The sequence below is a fragment of the Anoplophora glabripennis genome, unplaced genomic scaffold (genome assembly GCF_000390285.2).
Source record: "Anoplophora glabripennis isolate ALB-LARVAE unplaced genomic scaffold, Agla_2.0 scaffold770, whole genome shotgun sequence".
NCBI classification, from domain to species: Eukaryota; Metazoa; Arthropoda; class Insecta; order Coleoptera; family Cerambycidae; genus Anoplophora; species Anoplophora glabripennis.
The window spans coordinates 217,447-228,119 of NW_019417256.1; the positions used below are offsets into that span (position 1 = coordinate 217,447).

The following is a 10,673-nucleotide window of genomic DNA, read 5'->3' on the forward strand; positions in this document are numbered from 1 at the left end:
GTACTTAGAAATGTTCAAAGTCTAACTGATGATGTGAGTGTTTTCAGTGAACTTACTCATAAACATATTTACTGAAATAAACTTATAAAATCAACTCCTTACATAATCATTTTAATGTAAGGGGTTATTTATTTAATATGTTGTAAATAATTTGATTTAATTTTCTTTTCCATGTAGCAAATTATCAATTATAATGGAAAACATTTTTAGATTTGTTCTTACTATTACATAATAAAACTCTTTTTCGTATAAATAATATATTCTGTTGTAAAAATATACACATCGTATAAATCATCGTCTTACAATTATTAGTTTAATATAATTAAAATACGTAATATAGCAAAATATTTAAAATCATATTTATGTCACAAACTTTTTGGGAATTTTTATATTTTGGCCTTGGACATTAGAAGACTTAATTCATTATTTGTGGATAATTGTTTCTGAAACTGGATAAATTCAGAATTTGTACCTGTAAAACAAGCAAAGGGTTAGTAGTACAGTCAATGACCATTTTCTCGTATAATTTTACCAAACAACACCGATTTTCATAAAAATTTGGATTTAGGTTCTATTTAAGTACCCTCTACTTCAAAGTTGACCTTGTACAGAGGGTTGCTTTTACTCTGGGGGTGGATGCCACCCCTTCTCGGGCTGAAAAATGTTTTTAACCAAAAAAACACTTTTTCAGACGGTTCGCGAATAACTCAAAAAGTATTTTATTAAAGAAAATCATTATGATAAAAAATGTAGCTTATATAAAAAACAAAAAGAATGGTGTATTTATGGTGTCTAGACCCAATACAAGCGGAGTAATAGCTTGTTGAAGGTTGGTTCTTATTCGTCAAACGCCAAAAGTTTGAACGTGAAATAACCAAAAACTAATGCATTTTTCAGGGAATACTCATGGAACCTTTTTTCAAGAGCTTGAAAAAATCTTTATTTTTGTTTTAAATAAAGTATAAAACTCCCTAACATCAAACCTAAGCGAGTTATGACGAAAATAAAGTTGGTCCGTATTGTTTTCGGCGACAAAAAAACTGAAAATCGCCCCCTAATTATAACCCCAATTGAAAATAATCGTTACCACTTTACAATTTACTTTATTTATGTATGTACTTGTAATATGTTCTGGAAGTTTGACCGGTTTAAAGTGCTTAGTTTTGAAAAAAGTTGAGCTTGAAACGAAAAGAGAATTTTTGTATTTTTGGAGAAAATTCTCTTTTCTTCAAAATAACTCAAAAACTATTAATGACACGCAAAATTTTGTGGAGTACAAAATTGTAGGTTTTGCTTTCTTGAAAATTTTGTTTTTTTTTTCTGCAGGATAAAAATTGAATTTAAGAATTGCATATGTTTGTAAATAGCAACTTGTTCAAGCCCTTTCAGCTCAAACCCCTACAAAAATGAAAAATAAATTATTCTTATTGCAATTTTTTTCCTGATCGTCAAGTCTGACGTTTAAATTTATAGCCAACTTTAGAATTTTCGATGATTTTAAATAACACAGCTACAATACGTGTTATTAGTCATTCGTGTTTTTGTTGAAAACGACAAAGTTTTTTGAAAACTAACAAGAGAAAGGAAAGTTTTATAATTAAATTTCCCATAAAATATATTAATAATTTTTTAAGTCCGCCAATGGGTTAAAAAATTCTGTCGCATTTTAATGGTGCATCATCCCTTATAACCCTTTAAGTTCTTTACGCGGTAAAATGCTTTTTTAAGTAAATAATTTTAAAGTCAATTTAGAAATTGTCCAAAAACTTTGCATCTAAATTTTGCACCATTTGAAGTAGTTATTTTAAAAAGCAAATAAAGTTACAGCTCTCAAATACAAGACACTTTAACTAGGGTCGAGAAGGATAAAACGTTTACATCGAAGTACAATTTAAAAAAAAAATGGGGAAATATATGCGTTCCAATTCAAATAACAAACTTACATAAATATTTAGCCACAAGCAACGGATTCTCTGGATGTTTCTCGATGTCGTCAATAATGGCTTTGATCCTGTTACTTACATTCGATATTGTCTCTGGTTTTATATTTTTTAATAAATTATTATTTTTATTCCAAAAATAGTTTATTTTTCCAGCTTGTAGACAGTTATAATATTCTTTTAGCATCTAAAAAAATAAATAAATAAATAAAATCATCTGTACGAAAAATTGCAAATTTAATAACTAAATATTGCTATTACAAACAATCACAAAACATAAATATTTTACCTAGTATCTATACTTATTACGATCTAATTATTTTAACAATCTTACGAATAAAATAATAAAACATATAAAGCAAATCATTGAATGTAAATGCTATGGGAAAGTAAAATATGATCGTCCAATCAAATCTTAGATTTCTGTAGTATTCAGAAAAATATACCTACAGAGCGTTTTTTTTGATAAAAAAATGAATTCATCTTGAAAAGTCATATCCTACTTTTCCGATCTGTTGTGAACAATGTGATCAATTATAGACTACAAGCCCATCGGAAATTTTCAAGGGGTCATTTGACCCAGCATGAATTACTTATAAATTAATATTACCACATATAACAATAACTTAGAAACTATGCCGTCAATTCTTGTTGGTACAGGTGAGTACACAGGTAAGCTAAACCTGTCCACCAGAGGGTTTCGGCAAATCATTTTTGTATGGCACTTCTAAAGTATATAGGTTATACAAAAAAAAAATGAACCTCGACCTAATGCCGTACAAAAATAGCAATACCGGAAGCCAGGAAAATATTTGATTTTCCGAAAATTTTGGCCCGGGTTTTGGTGATTTATTACAATACGGTATTTATACTGCAAGTTTCGGATCGATACATAGATAAATTTTTAAACGACGCCGTGCGTACTTGCTGATACAGGGGTTAGGAATACAGGGTGCAAGGTGCAACCCTCTATTTGTAAGTAACGTATGGGTGATTTGAACTAATTTTAAGTCGATTTTATAAAATAATGACATTTTTGGCCATGCCGTACATTTTTTTATGGAACATGTGCTTACTATAGGAAAATTAATTTCCCTCTGAAAAGTAGGATTTCACGGTGAAAAATGTTTGTACGGCATTAATATATTTTGTTAATACTGACAACAATAATCAACAAAAGCAAAATGCCGTACAAAAAGAATGGTTCTAAATGGCTTGAAATATATATTTGCAAATAAGTATTACTTGCAAGAATTGATTTTATTTTTACTACTATTTTCTCACAAATTATTTACTACTGTACGGCCTTTATATAATAAGACTTACAATATCATATATAAATATTTTTCAGTAATGCCGTACATATTTGTCGATACAAGAGTGAGAAACCCCGGATGCAAACCCCTATATTCTGACCCTTATGGTTTGCGATCATTGAAAAATGGTCGGCATTGTTGCTAAAACATTATTTAAAATGTAAACTAAGTTTTATAGACCAGGGTCGATAATTTTTGAAACCAAAAAAAATTATAGAAGGATGAAACCCATTGGAAAAGAAAGAGAATATAACAGAAATGAAAGGAAAAATAATTTACGGGCGATCTGAGATCGGGAGGGGGTAGGGGGTGAGTTTTTAAGGGTAAAAAACGGTTTCCCTTGATTTCCAGAAAAACTACAAGTCTTATGGAAAAAAGTTAAATAGCAAAGTTGTAGGTAATAAAAAGATCTACAACTTTTGTATTTACACTTTTTTCACATAACCTCAAAATTTATGTGAAAAATTCAAATAACCAAGTTTTTGGTTTTTTATTTTTTGTCTTTTACAAAAAATTTTTTTTTAACGAAATTTGGTGAAAACTTACCTATTTATGTCCCAAACACGCTGTAATTTTTTTGATTTGAAATATTTATTTTTTCACCTTATTTTTACTTAATATCGAAAAAGCACCCTAATTTTCAATCGAAAATTCTCACGTCAAACTATCTGCTTTTTTAAAAACGTCGGTGGGTTTTTCTTCGTTGAAATCTCTACTTTCTGATGGTGTAAAAAAAATATACATTACTATGGTAAGGTTTCTCAGGAAATGCAAAGAAACGAAAGAAGATTCTACAACTTTCTCAAAATATTGTAGATGTCTTATTAAATATTAACTATTAACTTATTTGGTTATTAATTATAACAGTATATTTCGACTTGTAAATTTTAATAAATAGCTCAAAATTGTACATAATGATTAGAAAAAATTTTTCGGATTCTAGTTCGTTTCTTAGGCTTAAGCGGTCTATTAAGTAATATGCCGTTAAAAAACCATAGGTCAATAAAAAAATTATTAATTTTATAAATTTGAAAAGCTTATATTAATTTTTTTTCACAACAGTCTTAGTTGTTTTTGTAACAAATGTACTTTTAAATTATTTTTACTAATTTTAAACATATTGTATGCCAATAGCTTCATCACAATTTTTGCATAAAACAATTGTTGTATTGTAAAGTTGCAAATATGCAAATGCGAGGGTACTGTTACTTCAAAACATATACATATGTATTATATCACTGTTTTAAATGTAATTATTTATATAGGAATTCTCATGAATATTGAGTTAAAATTAATTGTTTATTATTATATTTATTTAAAAATAATACTTTCTTGCACGTCATTAAATTTCTAAATTTCTCAAAATATTTTCTCGATTCTCTATATACAATTTTTTTAATCTTAAAGATAATGCCATCATAATTTCTACGGTATAAATTAAATTTCTCTTGAAATTAGGATAAAAATCATTTTGGACTTTTACAATTTCGGAGAATTATTCTAATGAATATGTACGGCATTGCAATTTTCATTCTTTGTCATATTTCTGATGAAAATTTGTAAAAGCCGTATCGTTATTAATGACCTAAAAATGTAGTAAAAATTGAATGAAAAATATTGTCATCTATGTAAAATCCACTAGTTAAAAATATACGGCAGTTTTTTATATTTTTTTACTCATGAAAAGTCAATTACGGACATAATATTTTGAATATAACATTCTTAGTTTATAACAAGGAATTTTGAAAATATTTTAAATTTTCAAAATTTATTTATTTGTTTTTTTTTTAATTTGTACCATTAATTATAACGTGCCATGATTTAGTACAATAGTTTTTGGTTATATTTTATTAAAAAAGTGATTGCCGTACAGGAATTAATGATCTTATCGAAAAAAATAAAATAAAATTCCAAAATACAAGTAATTGTTTATAAACTTTTGCATTAGCCATAATTTTCAGACGGCGTAGTTGCTAAGAATTATTTGGAGAGTTAAATAATCATGTGGAATCGATGCCGTACATTTTTCAATGACTTGAAACAATGGGGGCTAAAATAGAGGGTTGCGCTCAGCATTTCTAACCCCTGTATCAGCAGATACGTACGGCGTCACTAAAAAAGTTATCTACGTATCAATCCGAAGCTTGCAGTATAAATGCCGTACTGTAGTAAATCACCAAAAACCGTGTCAAAATTTTCAGAAAATCAAAAATTTTCCTGGCTTCCGGTATTGCTATTTTTGTACGGCATTAGGTCGAGGTTAATGTTTTTTTTGTATAACCTATATATACTTTAGAAATGCCGTACAAAAATGTTTTGCCGAACCCCCCCCCTTTGGTGGACAGGTTTAGCTTACCTGTGTACTTACCTGTACCAACAAGAATTGACGGCATTATATGTGGTAGTATCGATTTATAAGTAATTCATGCTGGGTCAAATGACCCCTTGAAAATTTCCGATGTGCTTGTAGTCTATTAGGCATAATGCATAATGTTTGAAACAAGCAAAGTAATAAATAATGCTTGACATGATAATGAATTTAATTTTGAAGTAAAAGTTTTAAAATAAACCAGGCTATCTGATACGTATATTTGAAAATTCAATTTTTGTCAAACAAAAAAGTTGCAGCAAAAAAATAATTTAGGGGATGCTTATTTCAACCACCTCCAAGAGGCAGATATTTTAGAAAAATACAACTTTTTGTATATTTTTTAAATTTCAATGATGTAGCATTTACAAAGATCAATGGTATCATATTACTTTTTATGCCCTTTTAAATCGGTATATGTACTTACGTTCATGAAAACGTAACTCAGAGCTCCATTCCAAAAAGTCTCATCTCTCTTTTCTGTTTGCCACAATATCACTGTTTTAATATAGTAGCTTGCAATACACTTGTGATCCATGTTATCTCTCAGTTTCTAAAAAAAATATATTTCATCTAAGAACTGCTAAATATAACAAAAACAAGTCAGCAAAAACGTTCTGCACAACACAGATTCGCTTAAATGTTTTAAGATTCATATATTTAAACGATATTCTGAAAAATACAAACTTTTAGGAATTTTACGGCAGGTTTCAGATTTGACTTAGAATCGATTATAACCCTTTCTTGTTCTTGGAATGATAGACGCCAATATCTGCTACCCTTTGAAACTCCCTTCAGCGGTTTTGGGACGATGAAGTATTCGGGCTTCACCAAGAACAAACAATAATTAGTTGTTTTGATTAATTTTTATGTACTACTAGAAAAACCTTTTTCGGTACGGGGTTAGACCTGAACCCATTTACGGGCCACTTCTCTTTTCCAAAAATAAAACACGGAACGAGATCTACGTCCATAGATATATTTCTTCCGTTTATATTTCCGTGCACTTTTAATGTGAAGGCAGGCCCTCCTTTGCAGATTTTTGCCTGAAATATGAAATTATGGATATCCAAAAGCAAATTGACATTTCTATTTTCTAAATGTCACATTTTCGTTGAGAAATAAGTTACTTATCGCTTATCGAATGAATGTGGAGACTGATATGACAGCTTTTGTATTTAAAAATACTCAATTTTGCCATTTTACCTGTTTCAAAAGATAATTTCTTGTGCATGTTGCACATTATTATTATTATCCATTTTTCGATGATGTGAATGTGAAAAATGTCATATTTTTCTTCCTATTTAATTATGTATCTTTTCAAGAGTTGATTTTAGGCGAAAATGGAAAAGGAAAAAAATGTTTGTAATTAAATTTTACAAAATATGACTAGTTACAAATCGAATGAATCATGATTATTATTGTAAAATAGAAAAAAATCGCCAAAAATGGGGTTAAAAACATTACTTTTTAGGAAATTTTTTTGAGGTCTTTAAATTGGGTATAGGACCTTCATACTTGGCTCAAGAAAAGTTCATGTTATGTAGAATCATCACACCAAATTTCATCAAAATCTGTTCTATACATTTGGCATAATAATTTTGCAATCCAGATTTTGAAAAAAAAATTGCAAATTTTCAAAATTTTGCACAGCAAAAACAAAGACCCTTAGATACTTGAAAATTTAATCACATATAGAAGGGCTCTCAAGCTTTCAAACGCTTTTTGAAAAATTCGAATCCGTCAATTAGGAGAGCTCTGGCGCTTGTTTAAACATTGGTCGAATTTTTCTACTATAATTTTGTATTTTTGTAAGTAGGTTGCCAATGAAGAAAAGTATTGTAATCTTAGACCTGGTAAGTACTCGGAATACCGAAGGTATTTTTCGAAAAATTTGCCCGGATGTCCCAGTACATTTAGTGTAAATGACGGTTAACTTTGATCGGCTCTAACTACGTAACTAATTGACCAATCGATCTGTTTTTATTTTAAAGAAACGTCTTTCCAATAACTTTTAAAACCTGCTTTAAAAAATTTGATTTGATTGAATATTCACAGTTATTCTAATAATTGTTTATAAGTACAAAAATTCAACCAATGTTGAAACAACCGCCAGAGCTCTCCTAATTGACGGATTCGAATTTTTCAAAAAGCGTTTCAAAGCTTGAGAGCCCTTCTACATGTGATTAAATTTTCAAGTACCTAAGGGCCTTGGTTTTTGCTGTGCAAAATTTTGAAAATATGCATTTTTTTTTCAAAATCTGGATTGCAAAATTATTATGCAAAATCTATAGAACCGATTTTGATGAAATTTGGTGTGATGATTCTACAGTTTTTTAGTAATTCCTCAGAATATTAATCTGAAACTAATTTCGAAAAATTTTCGAAATTTTTAAAGTTTTTTTTTTGGAAAACCTTCCGGACATTGAAGAAAACAAAATTCAATTGTTTCCAGCACGATTCGGCTTTTCCTTCCTATGCTTCCGTTCATCAACTTTTAATTAAATTAAAATTAAAGTTGATGACCCAAACCAGATTTCGACCCTGATTCATACCGTTTTTTGAGACAAATATCTAATCAATTTTTGTGCAGTCTGTAATCACTTAAAACAGAACTAAAAAACAGTTTTTTTCAAAACTACCCTTTTTCGTCTTAATTAATTAAAAAAAATTATTTTTCATCAATTTAAACGTTATTTGCGGTAAAAATGTGAGAAAACCTCAATAAAATAGATGATGATTATGAAGTGTTTAAGTTAAAATACGTGACCCTTTAATTTTTTTCAAAAGTTTGACTGTGAAACAAAGAAACGGGTCGCTAGATCGAGATGAAACTTCACAGGGTTCTTCTGGGTATATCGAACTGTAAAAAGTCATGCTTAACATTAGTCATTTCGTGATATTTCTAATTTAGCCGTCAATTTTCTAAAAAATACATAAATTACCCTTTTTTCCTTTTTTTCCTGTGTAAAAGATGAAAAATTTTTCCAAAAAGTGTCGGCAGCATGTTATGGGAAATTTATTCCAGTTTTCGAAAATGTTCTTCAATTCTCTGTACGATCATTTGTCGCCGTGATATCGATGATTGAAGACGATATTTCGCTGAAAAATGGTCGTATCGAAATTTAAAAAAGGAAATTGAAGCTGAATAAACAAGCTATCTGGTCTATGCAATGGCTTAACTGAAAAAAAAATTCCATATCCGTGGAAAATTTTTTTGTCGCCCTATTTCTTAGAATTGCATGATAACCTAAAAATTTTAGACCGAAAGATCTAAAAACTAGAACCTTAGAGCTTCAAAATGCTTTTTTTTTAATTCCCGATACGACCTTTTTTCACCCTAAATAGTTTCTCAAAAATCACTGAAAAATTTCGGAAATTCTTTTGACCCTTTAATTTTTTGCATTAGTTCGCTACTTTTTTAAATCAATCAACAGTCGGCTTATAATTCGCTCTTCAAATTTCACTTAAACTTCTGTCTACGCCACTACTGGTCAGCTCCCGAACTTAAATGAATCAATGTTATCTGTTGTTAAGCCAATATGTTTATTTTAAAGTTAATGCTTCGTCTACAGTGACAAAAATAATTTGAGGGTTAAAAAAATGTTTTTGCATGATTTATTAAATATTAACTAATATTGATATGTGGACAGACAGACATACACGTTACTAACTGTAAGGAAAACTAATTTATGTTTTAAAACTTACTATTATTATTGCTATTTTACTTACTAATCTGATAGATTATAAAGATTTTATAAAACAATTTAAAGTTTTTAATAAAAAGTATTCGTTCTATTTTTTGAAGCACTGTGTTTAGCTTGTGAATATCAGTGTTAGTGACCTTTGGCACTGACCTAGTTTAAGGAACTAGGTACATCAAGAAAGACGAGAAATAGTATACTCACAAGAAGTGTCCCGCAAGGAGTTTTGAATACAGCTTCGTTATCCTTTTTTTCAAATTCGTTTAAGGCCACGGCAACCACACTCTCCATCCATCGTAACACTTTTGCAGTATCCAAGTATTGCGATTCGTCAATAAGTTTATCAATTCCCCTACAACGTTAATTATTATAGAGGCATCGGAATGTATGAACTAATGAATAATTTCGCCCAGGAACAAATTGTGTCAAATTTTCGTACAAAATATGAAGAAGCGACATTTACATTTAGGTTATTTTTCCAATTGTAAAACAATTGTCTACAAGTAGTAGATTTTGGTATATTTTTAAGGTCTTTGCTCTGATACTATTTGTACAGGGTGATTCATTAACAATGGGAAAGTCGAAAGCTGACGATACTACACGTGAAAAGGTGACCTTTGGCGCAAACATGCCTTATCCGAAAGTTAATAGTTTCGGAAATACAGGATGATGAAAGTTAAAATTTTAAATCGTTTTTTTTTCGATTATTCTGAAAATATGTAGGTTAGGAACTTGAAAATTTGTGAAACTATATTTTTTTAGACGACGAATAATATGCCTGTTGTAATTTCAGCATTGCTCATAGAGGGTGCTACTTACGACCAATTTGACCGAAAATTTAGTTAATAATTTTTTACCCTGTATATTTAACATGAAACTTGATACAAAACACGAATGAGCTATAATTTTTCCATTAATTATGTACTCTTGTTTGATTTCGATATCCGTTTTTGAGAAAAATCGATTTAACCAACACTGTTTTGATAATATGAGAAATTAAAAGCGAAACAAACCAAGTGCTTCTTCGTGTTATTACAACAATTAAGAATAAAACAAATAAAATACGTAATTATGATTTAAAGTAATTGTTCGAAGAATCCACCGTTAACACTCATACACTTTACACGTTTTCTGAGAGATCTTCGAGTTTGAAACAACATATTGGTATTGCGTCTGACTTCGTTGGCAGCGATTTGTATTCTTTGCCACAACTCTTCACACGAGCCAATAGAATCTTTGTAAACTATATCTTTCAATCGAGACCAAAAAGAAAAATCAAGAGTATTGAAGTCCGGACTTCTGGGTGGCCAAGCAAAAATGATTACATGGCCAATTCCGCGATATG

At 29.6% G+C, this 10,673-nt stretch overlaps 1 protein-coding gene across 1 annotated transcript; it reads right to left on the reverse strand.

Moving 5' to 3' along the window:
- Positions 1 to 240: 240 nt before the first annotated feature.
- Positions 241 to 9,674, reverse strand: LOC108913594. The gene is made up of 6 exons (XM_018719161.1): positions 9,533 to 9,674; positions 6,512 to 6,670; positions 6,312 to 6,449; positions 6,052 to 6,177; positions 1,944 to 2,127; positions 241 to 472 (listed from the first exon to the last, which is right to left on the reverse strand). Exons 1-6 carry the CDS (start codon positions 9,617 to 9,619, stop codon positions 387 to 389), a joined length of 780 nt encoding a protein of 259 aa, XP_018574677.1. The 5' UTR covers positions 9,620 to 9,674; the 3' UTR covers positions 241 to 386.
- Positions 9,675 to 10,673: the final 999 nt, after the last annotated feature.

What these genes read in the sequence shown, in the direction of transcription:
- LOC108913594 (XM_018719161.1), bottom strand. Translation starts at nt 9,619, where the DNA reads ATGGAGAGTGTGGTTGCCGTGGCCTTAAACGAATTTGAAAAAAAGGAT. An exon ending in CTGCCGTAAAATTCCTAAAA is followed by an intron (nt 6,178 to 6,311) that starts GTTTGTATTTTT and finishes TATTTTTTTTAG; the next exon opens with AAACTGAGAGATAACATGGA. An exon ending in GCTTGTGGCTAAATATTTAT is followed by an intron (nt 473 to 1,943) that starts GTAAGTTTGTTA and finishes CTTGTTTTACAG; the next exon opens with GTACAAATTCTGAATTTATC.